Consider the following 16963-nt stretch of genomic DNA (forward strand, 5'->3'; position numbering starts at 1 on the left):
TAAATTCTCAGAGCCCTTTTTACGTCCAGAGTATGCCACTTCTTCTGTAATGGGTGAGAAGGGTTTGGACAGAAGTTGGGCAAGATCAGTTCCTGTGTTCGATGGAAGTAGGGGATGAAGGACGGATCCAACCACAACACCACTCTGTCCTGGTGAACACGCAGAGATCCTCCCTGGTGGACAGCGCTTGCATTTCGGATATCCTTCTGGCGGAGGTGATAGCCACCAGGAAGGCCACCTTAAGGATCAGGAACTTAAGGGAAACAGTGCTTAAAGGCTCAAACGGAGCGCCTGTCAGAGCATCCAGTACCCTGTGTAAATCCCAGGATGGGTACCTGTGTACCGTGGGCGGTTTGAGATTAGAAGCCCCCTTAAGGAATTGCTTGACCATGGGGTGGTGAGTCAAGCTCTGGTTCCTGCCACACAGGAGAATTGATGAAATGGCTGAAACCTACCTCCTGATCATGTTGGGAGCCAGCCCCCTGTCCAGGCCCACCTGGAGAAATTCCAAGACCTGTGGCACCGTGGTCTGAATGGGATCGTGCCCCCAGGAGCTGCACCATGAAAAGAACGTATGCCATGTGGCGCCGTAGATGCGCTCCGTGGAGGGTCTGCGGGCGGCCTGGATGGTTTGTATCACCCTGGGGGAGAAGCGGTCTTTCCTCAGGATGCTCCGCTCAAGCGCCAGGCAGTCAGCTGGAGCCATTGAGGATCTGGGTGCTCCAGAGACCCCTGGCTGAGGGATACCTTCTCCTGGGGAATTCTCCAGGACCTCTCCATTGACAGAGACTGGAGATCTGCAAACCACGGCCTGTGGGGCCAGTGAGGGGCCAACAGAACCACTTCTGCCCCCTCCTGCAGGACCTTCCGTATGACCTTGGGAATCAGGGGTAAAGGCGGGAAGGCATACAGTAGACCCCTGGGCCAGGGGCACTGGAGAGCGTCCGCCCCTTCCGACCCCTATGTCTGGTACCTGGAGAAGAACCTCAGGAGCTGGTGGTTGAGAGGAGTGGCGAAGAGGTCGACCTCCGGGCGTCCGAAGCGCTCCACCACCTCTTCAAAGATCGCTGGCTGCAGCCTCCATTCCGCGTTGTCCACTTCGGCCCGGCTGAGCCAGTCGGCTCTGGTGTTGTCCACCCCCGCTATGTGCTCTGCCCTCAGAGACTGGAGGTTCCTTTCGCCCACAGCCCCAACTGTCTTGCTTCCTGCATGAGAACCCTCGATCTGGTCCCCCCGCCCTGTCTGTTTATGTGGGCCTTGGTTGTGATATTGTCTGTGAGGACTAAAATGTGGCAGCCCCTGACTGAGCAATGGAAATGTAACAGGGCCAGGCGGACCGCCCTGAGCTCCAGCCAGTTGATGCCGTGAGTCCCCTCTGCCTGAGACCACTGTCCTTGTGCCATCTGAGCCTACAGATGTGCGCCCCACCCACTCAGGCTGGCGTCCGTAGTTACTGTTACTTGGTCTGGTGTCCAAAAGGTCTCGCCCTTTGTGATCGCCGGGGACTTCCACCAAGACAGGGATCGGGTGACTTCTCCTGGAAAAAGTACCTTGGACTGAGAGCAGCTCATGCGCCTCCGCTGGAAAGGCAAAACGAACCATTGGAGGATTTTGGTATGGAGGTGAGCCCACGGGACGATGCCGATGGCTGAGACCATGGTACCCAGCAGTTTGGAAAGAATGGCTAAGGAAACCCTGCGCTCCCTGGCTACCAAGGTGGCTAGCTGCCTGAGGGCTATCTGTCTTTCTGGCGACAGATAGACCGTGCCCGCCTGGGTATCTATTAGGGCGCCTAGGTGGATCAGGTTAGTAGAGGGGTGGAGGTGGCTCTTGGCCATGTTCACCGAGAACCCGTGGTCTCTCAGGACTGCCATGGTGATATCTAAGTCCCTTAGGGCACCCTCAAAGGAAGATGACTGTAGTAACAGGTCATCTAGGTAACATTGAATGCGTACCAGCACCTGCCTCAGGCGTGCTGCCAGAGCCACCATGACCTTAGTGAATACCCTCGATGCCGAAGACAGCCCAAAGGGCAGGGCCCGGTACTGAAAGTGGTGCCCCAGGTAGCAGAACCTGAGATATCTACGATGCTCCCTGGCAATGGGGATGTGCAGGTAGGCCTCCGTGAGGTCTATGGATGTTAGAAGTCCCCCTGCTTAATCCCTTCCAATATAGAGTGCAGAGAGTGCATTTTGAACCTCCTGTATCGAATAGAGCGGTTCAGGCGCTTTAGATCCAGGATCGCTCTCCAGCCCCCCGAGGCCTTGGGAATGACAAATAGGATGGAGTAGTGCCCCCGGCCCTGCTGCTCTGGAGGCACGGGCTGGATGGCCCTAATCTCCAGCAGGTGTTGGATGGCCTCCTGCATCAGCAGCCTCCAGGTCGGGTTGTTAGAGATTGGACATATCCAGAAGAAGCTCAGGGGGTTGGAAAGAAACTCTAGCGAAAGGCCATGCCTGATGGTGTTCTGCACCCACTTATCGGAGGAGGAGAGGTCCCATCGGTCGGCGAAGTACGCCAAGCGCCTCCCGTAGGGGGAGAGTTGGACCTAGACTTAGTTTTTGCGGAAGGAGCGCCCCCCTCTGCCTCCTCCGCCCCCTTGAAAGGGCCGCTTCTGCTGCCTGCCTCTCTGTTGCTTGTCTGGGTATCTCTGCCTGGCAGAGAATCCTCCCTAGAACTGCCTGTTCCCTGAGTACCCCGCCTCTGATCCCCTAAAGGAGTCCTGACCCCAAAAGAAGGATCCAGAGTCTTGACCCCAGGAGAAGGAGCGTCTGGGGTACGGTGCCGTCCTGAAGCTGCCCTTCTTCGGGGTGGGTGGGTGGGAAGGACCTTCCTCTTGTCCTTATTCTCGATCAGGAACGGCTCCAGTGCTGGTCCGAAGAGGGCGTCCCCTGTGAAGGGAGCTGATGCCAGTCGCCACTTGTGACGGATGTCTGCCTGCCAATGTCGTAGCCACAGCAGTCTGCGGGAAGCCACTGAAGAAGCGATCGCCCTGGAAGCAAACCTGGCTGCAGCTAAGGTGGCATCTGACAAGAACTGGATGGCCGCCACCAGTTTGTTGATGTCCTGATGGGATTGGACATCTGTTATGGGGGTGCGTTGCTGTAGTTCCTGCAGCCACAGCAAGGATGATCGGTTGATGAAGGAGGCTGTGGTGGCTGCTTTCACCGCCCAAGCGTCCGCCTGATGACCCCTCTGTAAGGTGAGGTCCGCCTTCCTGTCCTCCAACTTTAGAGCATCCTCTGGTTCCCCTGGTAGTCGTGTGCAGGGCCACGACCGGAGCGTCAATGGAGGGTTGTGCCAGCGTCTGTGCCATCTCCTGGTCCACGTTTAAGAAGACCTTGTCTGTGGATAAAGGTGAAGGCCCCGAAGTGGGGGATGCCCACTGGCGCTTGACCATATCGAGGAAGGCCTTGGGCGTAGGTATTGTGTCAGCCTCAATGGCCTGCTCATCAAAAATGTTCTCCGCTGAGAAGCCCTGGCGTTGAGGTGGAACCTCTGTAGCTTTGTTGCTAAGCTTGGCTGCTATCTTGGCCTTGAAGAGCAGAGATTTGAACAGCGAAGGTTGGAACAACCCGGTGAATGTAGGCTTGGGAGGCGGTATGCCTTCATCATCAGACAGCTTGTTCTCTTTGATCTCTCCTGCCTCACTTTCCAGGTCGCTGTCCTCCTCGGATGAGGCTGAGGAGCTGGGAAGGTCTTCCTCCTGGACATCCAGGTAGTCAGGAGCCCTGGGAGGGGAAGGGGGGAGCTGTGGCTGTGGCTGTTGGAATGCCGCTGCCATGCATTGCTGAAAAGCCCTCATCATCATCTCTTGGAAGTTGGGTGCCCCTATGGGAGGGGGATGGCCCATGCCTCCCTGTGCTGAAGGAATGCCCAGGCCTGGAGGTCCTGTGGGCAGGGCTGCTCCCACTGCAGAAAGGGAGGGGGCTTGCCCCCCCTGAGCAGAGCCCCAAAGGCCAGAGGTGTCTATAGGGATCCTAGCTTGCATGGCTGGATTCCCTTCTATGGTTCCAATGGGGGAGGGAGTCCCTGGAGTCTTCCCCTCTGTGCCCATGCCTGGGGTGCTCTTGTGGCCGCTTGCCTTCTTGCAGAGCCTTTCCAAGGTCTTATGCCTTCGCATCTCGTATTTGGAAGGAGGCTTGGAAGGCTTCTGACCCCTCCCTCCTTTGGGTCTGCCCTGGGGGAGAGGTGCTTCTGTTTGGATTTAGCCTTTCCTCCCCCCCTCCTATGGGCAGTCTCAGGGAGGGCCACTGACCTGGGTGAATGTTCCTCTGCTCCTCCGGTGGGGCTGCTGGCCGGGCTTGCAGCTGTCTGGTTTCCTTCCTCCTCGGAGCTCCTGGGCGCTGCCATGTTGGACCACGTGGGTCCTCCCGGCTTCAAAATGGCGCCACACGGCTTGGAAGAAAGGGTGCGACTTTTAAAAGTGCTCACCTAGCCACTGGGGCTTTCCAGAGCTGCCGTGCGCCCTTGCCGCTTGAATCCAAGCCTCCTGCCTCTTTCTGGTGCCATTGTGGCCAGGGATTCCCTCTTCGGCTCCTCTGCGGTCTTCTGGCCATGTGGAGGAAGCACAGGCGCTCCCTGAGGGGAGCGGTGGAGCGCTCCTGCACTTGGATAGCCTCCGCTGCAGGGCTTGCCTCCAGGAGGCTTGTGCCCTCTTTTCCTGCTTGCCCGGCAACGGCCCTCACTGAGTGACTCTGGTCTCACTCAGTGGCCAGGGCAGCGTGCCGCCCCAGGGGGCTTGTGGCAGTCCTTGCTGGTGATCAGAGGCTATAGCACAGTACTGGGAGGCAAAATCCGTGGGTCCAAAACTTTTCCTTTGATTTTTGTAAAAAAAAAATCTGGAAATCCATAATGGTCAACCGTCCAGTGAGTGGACTGAGTCAATAACTGGGTAGTACCTGGTGACCAGTGGGCATGCCCAAAGAGCTTATCTGACTCAGTCCAATCAATGAGAGGACCATGTTGACCCAGTCTGGATACTCCTCCCCCTCACTATGGAAAAAAGAGAAGAATTGATGGATTTAAGGAGAGGAACTTTGACAAAAGCATTACTGATAACCAAAGATAAGCTGATTAAAGGAGCTGATGGAGGGTTTCGAGAATTTATAAGACATGCAACAAGCAAAAAGGTACGAAGAGGTCCACACAAAGTTGATTAAGGAAATAACCAGAAGATTAATCCCACATAAGGCAAAAGAAATGACTGTACTACTACTGGAAAGACACAGGTTGAGACATGAAAACTATTAACAAAATACTAGCTAAATAGTTAAAATTAGAGCATTATGTTAAAAATGAAGTGATAATGGATATAGCTAGATGGATAATTGATAATGATATAATGTATACATATGTATTGGTTTGACAAGAGAAAATTTGGTATAATTTTTTAAATGATGACCATGAAAGGAAGTTCAGAAACTTAGTTATGTATGAAAGCCTATAATATTGAAATTGGATTGATCATGGATATAGCTAGATAGATAATTGATAATGATATAATGTATACATATATATTGGTTCGACAAGAGGAAATTTGGTATAAATTTTAAATGGTGACCATGAAAGGAAGTTTTGAAACTTAGTTATATATGAAAGCCTATAATATTGAAATTGGATATAAATTGTAAACAGTGATTAAGAAAAGACGTTTAGAAACTTTGTTATCAAACATAATTAATTTTTATTTAGAACATTTCACAAAGATAGAATATTGTTGGATGATATTGAAAATAGACAATGGAATGCCATTATGTGGTTTTGCTTTGAATTTTGGAATATTTGTTATAAAAATATAAATATTTTTGATGTAAAATATATAATTTGATATGGATTATAGATGATGTCTGTGGAAGGGATGAACGAAAGTTCTTTGTAACTAACTGACACACTTTTTATAATTTGTAATGGAATATGTTTTTATGGTGTTTGTTGTGTCTTGTTTGTTTGTGTCTATTCAAAAAATAAAAATAAATAAAAAATAAAAAAATACAGTCATCCAAGTTAGAAAGAGCTGGCCACCTACTTGCAGACATTCCAATCTATCAAGGAGCAAAAAAGCGGTATTCTAGCTCCCCTGGGCTTATTTGAATTCAATGATAGTTGAATTAAACCAAAAAGGAATTCTATCCTCCTGAACTCTGTGACAGGTATTTGGCAATATTGTTTATGCTGATGATGCAGCAATTATTTCACCTGCATAGGTGGACCTCAGAAAAAGTCTGAAGGCCTGAATGCAATTCTGTAAGAAGGAAGATTTTACAATCAACTGCTCTAAGACCAAAATTATAGTTTTCTCAGAAAATCTAGTTATCACAAACATCAATAGTGCACTGGAAATAATAAAAATTGGTTTATACTAAAGGAGGCAGATACATATAGAGTCCTCGGTTAATGACCATTCTTTCAGCAACATTTGAAGTACTGATGGCACTGAACATGTGACAGTTATGACCAGTCCTCAAAGTTCTGTCCATTGCAAAACCCACACAGACACTGATCATAATTCAGGGATTTGTCAACTAGCTCACTCTTTTTTAAAAAAAAGAATTTTATTGGTTTTTAAACATTTTTGGGGAAAGGTAAGAGGGTAGATAGAAAATTTTGGCAGCTCCCACGCTAGTGGTAGAAATCCCTCCAAATCTCACAATTTTTACAATATTAAAAACATGTAAAAGATAAGCAAAAAACAGAATCTTATTCTACATTGTATCAATCATGTGTTCAATCATCTTTTCCTTTGTCACTTTCTAGTATATCAACAATTACAAATATTTCAAATACTTTTATTTTTGTGACCTGAGCCTTTTCGATATTGCTCCTTCCTCCCTGTCCCCAGATGGAGCCACAGCCCCCCCTCCTTCATATCTTGTACCTTGCTACCCTTTTCACTACCTTCCCTATGTTCGTCCTCTAGGAGAGAAAAATGCTTTTTAATGAAGGCTTCAGCCTCCTGCACTGTATTAATTCTAATTCTATTTCCCTCCCCAAAAATCAACATTCCCTCTAGCAATAACCATCTAAACCAAACTCCTTTATTGTATAATTTCTTTGATAAAGAGGAATACTTCCTCCTTCTTTCTCTTATCTTTTTCAGAATTTGCTTAAGAATGGTAATTTCTTCATCTTTATATTTTAGTGGTCCCTCCCTTTGGGCCCCTAGCACCTCATCCCTTGTGGTCTTCCTGAGAAATTTAACATGTACCTTCCTTGGGACATTATGACTTCTAGCATATGCTGAATTAATCCTGTAAACCAGATCCATATCCCACCACAACTGCTCTTTATTTTTCTTAATGTATTCTGCTAGAATTGCACTCATAATATCCTTAAGGTCTTCATTTTCTGTCTCTGGTAGGTTCTGGAATCTGAGAAAAAAGGACATTCTTTCACATTCTATTTTTGCCATAAAGTTTTCCAAGTCTACATTTCCCTTCCGGACTGCCTTAACCTCCTCCTCCAGCCCAGCTGCCCCCTCCGCAACACCACAATTCTCTGTTTGTTTTCTGAAATATGTTTAACACCTCTGAGTTCATCTTTAAGATCTGTCACCTCTTTTTTCATTTTGACCCCTCATTATTTCTTGAAACATTTGGGTAACAGATAGTTCTTTTGAGCTCTCTCCAGACTTTTCTTCTTGTAGCAATGAAGTAATTTTCGTTTGCTGCATGCTTGGACTGGAGGTGGCAGACGCAGGAGCCGAAAATGACTTGCCCGTTGGTGGTTTCTTAGGCCCCATTTGTCTGAGTTCAGAGATGGTCTAAGTCTTTTACAAAGAAAATGGCATCAGCAGAGTGCGCAGCTGTGCCGATCCAAGGAGGCAGGCAAATCCAAACGGGAAAAGTTAATTCTCCTTCACAGTTCCAAGGCACCGAGGCACATCAGAAAAGGGAAAGTCAAATAATCAAAGTCCAGGAAGACCACGTAACAGGAGAGGTCCAGGTTTCCCTCAGAGAAGGTAATAAAACAATACCAGAGGGATTTTTTCCCCCGAAGGTAGTTTCAAAAGGCAGACTTCATTTGTAAGTGCATAAAGTTTTTTAAAAAGAACAGCTCAGCAATCATCTCTTGCAATTGTGATAGCAATCTTTCTCACATAGTTAGTTCAAGTTAGTTTATTCTCTCTCCATTCCAATATAGAGAGCTAATTCAAGTGCCGCTTAATCCGAGGGGGGGGTAAAGAGAAGAAACACCCCCCTCTAATCTTCAGTTTCAAATAAATTGAACACGAACTTACAATAGTCTGCTGCTTATCCTTTAACGACGATTAAGGAGATCAGGATGGCTCCCCCACCAGCAGCATTCAGCTGCTCTTTCTTGGATTAATTCCTTCCTCCCGGAGCCCATTCGGCGAAAGGGTGGAGAGCCCGAAGCTGTACCATGCCCCCCCCTCCGCTCCCCAGCTCCTGGGGCGAGGCTGAAAAGCACCCCCGCCGGCTGCCGCCGAGTCTGGGGGTTCCAGTGAGCCGTCCTGCGGCAGGAGACCCCTCCAAGGCCCCCTGTGCTCCTTATGGAGCCCACCGAGGAGACAAGCGGTGGACAGCGCATCCGTCTCCTGCAGGAACCGGAAGTGATCTCAACTAGCTCACTCTTATGACAGTTGCAGCACACTGCAGTCAGGTTATCACCATTTGCAATCTTTCCTGCCAGCTTCTACCAAGTGAATGGGAAGCCAGCAGAAAAAGTCACAAGTGACTCATCTAAATTGCTCCTGCTGCTTTTTCTCCCAAGGAGCCATTACAAATTACGAGATTCTAGCAATATTGTAGACCAGTGATGGCTAACCTTTTTTGGCTTGAGTGCTAAAATTGCGCATGTGTGATAGCGCATGTGCCCACACCAGTGGTGGGTTTCTGCCAGATCGCACCGGATCGCGCGATCCAGTTGGCCAATGAACCCGGAAGTAATTTCCTGCCCCGCCCCCTTGGCGGTTTTTGCATCGGGGCTGACTCCCCGCCGCCACCGCTGCGCTACGTCATGTTCCTTGTCTTCTGGCCGTGGCCCCACTCCGTGGAAAACATAGGCGCAATTACAGCCCGGAGCAGGAGCAAAGCCCCTTTCCCAACTGGCCCTTCCTCCCTCGGAAGGCTTCGGAGGGAAGCTTCTGCAGAAGCCCGAGCGAGTGACAACAAGTTCCCGCCGTTACGTCTCGGAGGCTGTAATTTTCTGAGCTGTACACGCGCGCCTGTTTTCCACGGCGTGGAGCAGCAGCGAGGCTCTGCGCGGCCGGCGATGATTCCGGGGGCCATCTGGGAAGACGAGTAACGCGAGGGGGGACCCTGCCCCCCACTGATGGCCTCCGGAATCGCCGGCCGCGCAGAGCCTCGCTGCTGCTCCACGCCATGGAAAACAAGCTCCCGCGCACAGCTCAGAAAATTACAGCATCGGAGACTTCGTAACGGCGGGAACTTCTTGTCACTCGCCCGGGCTTCTGCAGAAGCTTCCCTCCGAAGCCCTCCAAGCGAGGAAAGGCCAGTTGGAAAAGGGGCTTTGCTCCTGCTCCGGGCTGTAAGCTTCCCTCCGAAGTCTTGGGATGTTCTGAGGAGCCCCCCAAGGAAAAACGCCGCTACCAGGTACTTTTAACCATATATTTTGGTCCTATGACTGCAGAATGCTGCAAAATACCATAAATGCAGGTCAGTTGTTGAGTGTTTCAAATGTGATTGGAACACTCAACAAGGTGACCACTGTGTGTGTGTGTGTGAGTGAGAAAGACAGACAGACAGAGGAACAGAGTGAGGGAGGGAATCAGAGAGAGACTGACAGACACACACACACACAGAGAGAGACAGAGGGAGGGAGGGAGAGAAAGATAGACAGACAGAGAGAGAGACACACACAGAGTGAGTGATTAAGTGAATGAGTGAGAGACAGACACACCCACATACACACACAGAGTGACAGAGAGAGGGAGGGAGGGAGATACAGACAGAGAGAGAGACACAGAGAGACACACAGAGTGAGTGATTAAGTGAATGAGTGAGAGACACACATACACACACAGAGTGACAGAGAGAGGAAGGGAGGGGGGAGAGAGAGAGGGAGAGACAGACAGACACACACAGAGAGAGTGAGAGACAGACAGACAGACAGACACACACAGACACAGAGTGACAGAGATGGGGGAGGGAGGAGAGAGAGACAGAGATACAGAGAGAGAGAGAGAGAGAGAGAGACAGACAGACAGACACACAGAGAAAATGACAGAGGGAGACAGAGAGGGGGGGAGGGAGAGAGAGACAAAGAGCCAGAGAGAGAGAGAGAGAGAGAGAAAGAAAAAGAAAAAAAGAAAGTGGGAGAGAGATGAAAGAAAGAAAGAAAAAGAAAGAGAACTTATGACCACAATTGAGCCCAAAATTTTGGGTGCTAAGCAAGAGCGTCGTTAAGTGAGTTTCACCACATTTTCCAAGTTAGCCATGCCCACCCGGTCACATGACTGCCAAGCCATGCCCACCCGGTCACATGGTCGGCAAGCCACTCCCACCCGGTCACATGGTCGGCAAGCCACTCCCACCAGGTCACATGGCCGGCAAGCCACACCCACAAAGGAGGCCATACCCAGAGTAGGTTCCAAAAAAATTTGAAACCCACCACTGGCCCACACCCATAATTCCATCCCCCCGTGCATGCATAAATGACCCTGTTGCCTCTCTCCCATGTGTGTGCATGACTCTCCCATGCTCCGGAAGCCTGGGGAGGGTAAAAATGACCTCCCCCAGCCCCCTCCTCCCCGGTGGCCAGAAACGGCCCATTTCTGAACTTCCGGTAGGTCCAGTAAGCTTGAGAGGCTTTCCTGAAGCCTGGGGAGTGCGAAAACAGCCTCCCACAGCTCCCCAGAGGCCCTCTGGAAGCTGGAAATGGCCTGTTTCTGAACTTCTGGTAGGCCCATTTTTCGCCCTCCCCAGGCTTCCCTGAAGGCAGGGGGCGGGCAAAAATGGCCTCCCCCAGCCCTCTGGAGCCCAAGAATCATCTGGCTGGCATGCACACTGCAGCTGACCTCGGGCAACGGATCGCGTGCCATCACAGATGGCTCCGTGTGCCACCATCACAGTTGTAGACCATAGTGCACACCTGCTCGTAGCATCCCACCTGTACTTCATAGAATATGCCTGACCATACTTGTGCAGCGCTCCTCTGTCACTAAATTGCACCTGCACAGTGCCACAACACCCCCTTCCCTGCCTGGTTGCACTCTCACGCTGCTGCAATACCCCACTGCCCAGCTGCCCTCCATAGCACCTGCCAGAGAAACAACCAAGACTTCCTGTTGGCATCCCAAGAGACTTTGCTTATGGAAATCTGCAAGTCATGGTTATGTGATCCCCTCATTTAATGACTTGAGATGCTCACTTAAAGGTGGCGAAAGGGTCTGCCATTACTAAGTGATGTGGTCACATGAAATTGCACTGCATGACTGTATCACTTAGCAGTGTAAACTCCAATCCCAATTGCTGTGGTAACCCAAAAACTAACTACCTATACCTGCCAACATCAAGCTTTTCAAAGCTAAAACTATGTTTCAAATGCAATCCAGTGAAGCCTTCAGGCATTTTTCAATTTAGGCTTTTTACTAAAATCCAGCAATTAACCAATCTAAATTATCAATTAAATCTCCAACTAGCTGCCTAGTCATTTTGTCACATTCCATGAAACATTCATATCTCAATCAGAAAACTCTGGCTCTTGTTTGGTCAAAGAAAATATGAATTGTGAAAATCATTACTTTTGCACTGTTTACGATTAGATGTCAGCTGAACCTAAAAAATTCTTTTCTCTTAGGGAGGCAACCACATCCTAACTTAAATGATTTTAATTTCTGTAAGGTAATCTCCACTGTATTAAGTTCAATTCCTGGTGACTTCAAAGTCATCTACATGCAGGGATTTTTAGTAGCAATAAAAAAGCAGATCGTCCTTGACTTCTGCAAGGTTTTTTTTAAAACTGTGCAAAGTGGCCTACAGTTCTTGGCTTGATCCAAATTATAAACTAGGTTTTACACTTCTTAGCTTTTTGGAATCAACCAGGATTGGAAAGAAATTGCCAGAAATCTGAATAATTAATTTCCCCTATGAATAAATATATATATAATTATGGTCTTGTACTTAAATTATGGGTAGATGTTTAACATTTTCTTATATATAAGTTTCCAGGCACCTAAAAGCAAAGAAGGAAGAATGACAAAATGAATATGTTACTAATATTTCTCTCAAAAACCAGTTTTGGAAGAAGCCTCTCCAAAAGCCTTTATAGGTAGGCCTTGCTTAACAACCATTCATTCAGTGACTGCTCAAAATAATTATAATGCTGAACAAAGGGTTATACAACTGGTGCACAACATTATGGCAATTGCAGCCTTTCCCTGCTCCCCAATAGTCACTTGACTGAGATCTGGACTCTAGGAAACATGTTCACACTTATAACAGGCTTCCAAGTGCCCCATGATTATGTTTCCTCAGAAAGTCAATGAAGAAACTGGCAGAGGAGGTTGCAAGTCACTGCCGCCTGGTTTCTGGGGGCTGACTGAAAAAGGTCCATTGGAACTCATTTTGGAAAGGACCTTTTTAAGCCAGCCTCTTTGAGAACAGAAGGGCTGCTTCCAGATTAATTTTACCCAACTCAGGATGGAATACCTACACCAAGCAGCCCTGTTGCTCTCAAAGATGCTGGCTGAAAAGTTTATGGCGAAAGCCAAGAGGGATTTTACCATGGGATGATTGAAGCATGGGGCATTTGGAATCAGTACTGCAAGTGCTCCACATTAAAATCCAACTTGGATTTCACCATGGACTTTTTCAGCCATCACCTTAGAGAGTGGTATGGCTGCCTTTGAGATTGATTTTGTTTCTAAATCCAACCATGTGCAGTCATTCTATGCACAGAGGAGAGGAAAACTCCAGTGCTGAGCTGGAGAAAAGCTGGGATCTCAAAGATTTGAGCTTCTTTTCTCCAGCCCAGGCTGCAATTCCCTTCTGCCCAGATGTAAAAAGAGCCTCAAAATAACATAAGGAAAATTGTACCGATTTGAAACTCCTATTAGAAGAAACAGGAAGTTCCAATGTACTGTGTAAATGTAGTGTACATCTAAATTCTCTGTGTGTGTATTTTGCATGTTTGTAAATAAAAAAAATTAATAACAATTTTTTTTAAAGAGCGAGCCTCAAAAATACAAAACAAGTGCCAATTTTATGATGTTTGGAAACTCTTTCTACTTTCAGAAACATTTTGTTGGCTAAATTTCCACACTACAGGTAATGCTTCTTAGCAGCAGAATGTAAGAGAAAATAAGTGAACCCACATGGAGTGGTGTATCATGCATTGGTAGGCCTACTGCCCCGCAGCAGGTTTCCACATACCATGGGTACTGGGCCTCCCACTCTGAGGCATCCCCATGCAGTAACTGAAGAACTACAATGAGGGAACTCGGATTGTGGTCACTAAACAAAGTGGTCCCGTGGGCATTTAGCTTAACTACTACAATGACAACCCAAATTCCAGGCTCAATTGTGGTCAAGGAATATCTATCCAGTAAAATGGAGTCAAAGTAAGTGGAGTATATGTATAATTTGTAAATCAAACTATTCTGTATTTGAGATCAGCTGTTACTTCTTTTAAAGAGAAAGAATTGTAAAAAAACAACTGCAGAAACTGGGATAAACAACTGTTGAAATATGTTTATTAAAGCCTAACTGCAAACATTTTTGAATTAACAAATATTTATGTTTTAAGACACTGAAAACTAATTAACATAACTAACTTATTCAGTATAACTTTTAACTCATGTATTAATCTTTCTTATTTGCCATTATTATACAATTTTTATACAGCAATAAGGTGAATAGTTATATGACCAATCTTTTATCCAAACACTATATTTAGCCTGAAGAATCAACGTGTCCATACAAATTCATACTGCAGAATGTAAATATCAATATTCATGATATAAATTATATAAAAATGAAAACAGACCACTATACAGTGGTACGTTGGTACTCAACTGCTTTGAAACTCATCGAATTTGTACTCAAAACATTGTGACACAGAATTTTGGTCCTGGTACTCATTGTTTGTTTGGTACTCAATGCACAAGCTAGAATTTGTTGGTGTTGGCTGCCTTGTGACTCACTACATTATTCCTTAGGGGGGGAAATTATTTGGAACTCACCATTTTTGGTACTCAATGCACTTCCCAGAACCAATTAACTATGAGAACAAAGGTACCACTGTGTGTGTGGGAGCGTGAACATGTGTGTGTGTGTGTGACATGTAACATCTAGCATGCTTATTGAAATAACAGTTATCTAGTTCCAAGTAATTAATAAAAATTTTAACAATAGATTGTTCATAAGTGGTAATTTATCAACTTATGTTATCTAGCATAGCATTCATAAACTCCAAATCAGGCATAAATTTCATAGAAATATTTGTGATCGGTTTATAGCCTCTTTATAATCCTTCTGCCCATTGAATTACATTATTTTTCTTCCCTTTGTAAATTAGGTCTCCCAACTGTAGCCATCTCTAGCATATGGAAATTGACTCCCGAAGGCTCATTGTAACAAGCAATTACTCATAATGTCACTAAACTTACAGAATGCAGAATACTATGAATGTGATGTAGACATGTGTGCTGGACAATATGTCTCAATGTTAAATGAGTTGTCTCCTTCTGGATCTGGGTGGCATTGGACACAATTCTAAAAATTTCTGATTTGTGGAAAAAAATAATATTCCTACCATACTACAAATCTCTCCACATTTTCACAACACCTGAACTAAGTATTCAAGACAATCTTTTCTATTCCACAATTCCTGTATATTACTTAGCAGAACTGCTATATTCTAATAATATAAACTATAACTTACAGTTTTTTAACTTGTTATAATTATGAAATTATTGTGTATATTGTCATTATAGTATGATTAAAGTGTGTCCATTGTCTATTTAACTGCACTATATTCACTGACGGACAATACAATTTTGTATAAGCATTCTCAGAAGTAAGTGCATAAAGTCCTAAAGACTTATTCATGGTAAGAAAATTGCAAGTTGCAAAATAAGATTTCCAAATTTAAATTGTCTTGAATGAAACCTGAAGCTATTGATGAAGAAATAGATACATATTCCATAAATACTCCTTGATATTTGGCACAGTGACAGAAAATCATTTTAATGGCAGAAGCATGTTCTTCTTCATAGCAGGGGAGGGGGGGCTAAAAAGAACAACAAAAAAGTCTTCCAGACATTTACCATATTGTATGTGCAACTGCTAGAATCATAAAGAATCTCTGAGAGCTAAACTCAAGTTTCAGAATAACTTAATAGTGATGATTCTTCAATACTAATGTGAAAACTATTAAAATATTTTGTTAGCACAAGCCATAGGTTTCAATATTGGAAGGAATGGGGCTAACTTTTATGACCCATTGAAGAGCAGATATTTTAATTGTGTATATGACATATGATCTTCTGGAAGAAAAATAAAAATAATTTTCTGAGGTTTTTATTATTTGAAGCGTATCTGCAGGCAACTAGTGTAACAAATACAGGTAACGTAAAATATCATCCATTAGGATTAGGTGTTCATTGCATCTAACCAAAAATATACTGGATAAAATGGTCACTGTTTCCCAGTAGCTGATTTTGGAGAAACAAGTAAGTTTGTCTAATTCCTATATAAAGATCCATCAAAGAATATTTATTGCTATATACTTTAAATTATACTTATAAATAACATGAATCAAGACATAACACCACCAGGCTCATCTGTATGTGTAACATTATAAAAAAGTAGATCAATAATACTATGAAATCAGATGTTTTTTAAAGTAGAACTTTTGCATTTTTCAGACACAGAAATTAAAACTGTGAAACCCTCAGGATGTGGTAAATTGTGTAAGTCCCTGCTAGAACGATCAGAAAAGTTGAAGTCTTTTTCTAGGCAATAAACTAAACAAACAATATACAGAGCATATAACTGTAGGTACTGCTAGTAAAGATGAGTGTTTCAGAATCTGAAAGCCTCCAAAAGCACAACAAATACAGCACAACCTCATCAACAGTGCCCTATATACACCTTTGGGAGAATAGAGGTGCTTTCACACTTTCGGACACTGAAGGAAAAGGTAACTCCGGAGGAACGCAAGCTTAGAATAGCCACCTCAACCAACTTCCTTTCACTTCTACATGGAATTATAAGGGGAACAAACAAAACCCCTCTCCTCAACCTGTCTACATGGAACAACGGTTTCTACACCCACTTCCTTTTATCTCAACCCAGCAGGGATCCCGCCCGCTTCTCTCGCTCTCTCCCTGACAATTCCTCCTGTGCCTCAGGGCCATCCTCCGCCCCCGCCAGAGAAGGGAGTGTCAAGGAAGGCGACGGCAGCCACCAGTGTCTGCTCCACCCCCGTCCTTCGCTCGACCGGATCCTTCTTTCTCAACTGGAGCTGCAAAACAGCCGAAAACCCACAGGGCCTCACCTCCGAGTGCAAAATAGGAACGCAGCCTGCTTCTTTTTCGTACTCATTTAGAGGCGCCGCCATCTTGGTGCGAACGCATTGCCTGCTGCATGCCGGGTAACGCGCTCCCTCACGACCTCTCTCTCTCTCCTCTCTCCTTTCTCTCTCTCTCTCTCTCTCTCTCTCTCTCAGTGCGCGAGGGGAGGGGAGGGGTTGGGGTGGGCAGCGCCAGCCCGGCTGGAAGTGGGTGGGGGGAGGAAGGCGAGCCGCGGATTGGATGAGCGACTGAAATCGGAGCCCCTTGCAGCCGTCACAAAATTCCCAGGCCGCTTCTGCGGAGCGTACGGGATCGACCTATTTGCGCACATCAATGCTTTTATCTTGATCCCAACTGATCGACTGCAAGGAAGTTGGGGAAGAAAGAAAGAGATAGATGATCATCCGGGCAGAACTCGGGTTATCCTTCCCTATCTATCAGATCGGGCCGTTTTCCCCAACTCCT

General features: G+C 46.3%; 1 protein-coding gene across 1 annotated transcript in view; it reads right to left on the reverse strand.

The window, feature by feature from the left end:
- ZDHHC17 (zDHHC palmitoyltransferase 17) overlaps positions 1–16612 on the reverse strand; it is a 76706-nt gene extending 60094 nt beyond the window's left edge. Inside the window, exon 1 of the mRNA XM_081958590.1 lies at positions 16483–16612. Within this exon, the coding sequence (XP_081814716.1) occupies positions 16483–16545 (63 nt within the window). The 5' untranslated portion in view covers positions 16546–16612. The remainder of the gene's footprint in view (positions 1–16482) is intronic.
- Between the last annotated feature and the right edge of the window lie 351 nt (positions 16613–16963).

Source organism: Natrix helvetica (genome assembly GCF_964273705.1).
Source record: "Natrix helvetica genome assembly, chromosome: 6".
Lineage (NCBI taxonomy): Eukaryota > Metazoa > Chordata > Lepidosauria > Squamata > Natricidae > Natrix > Natrix helvetica.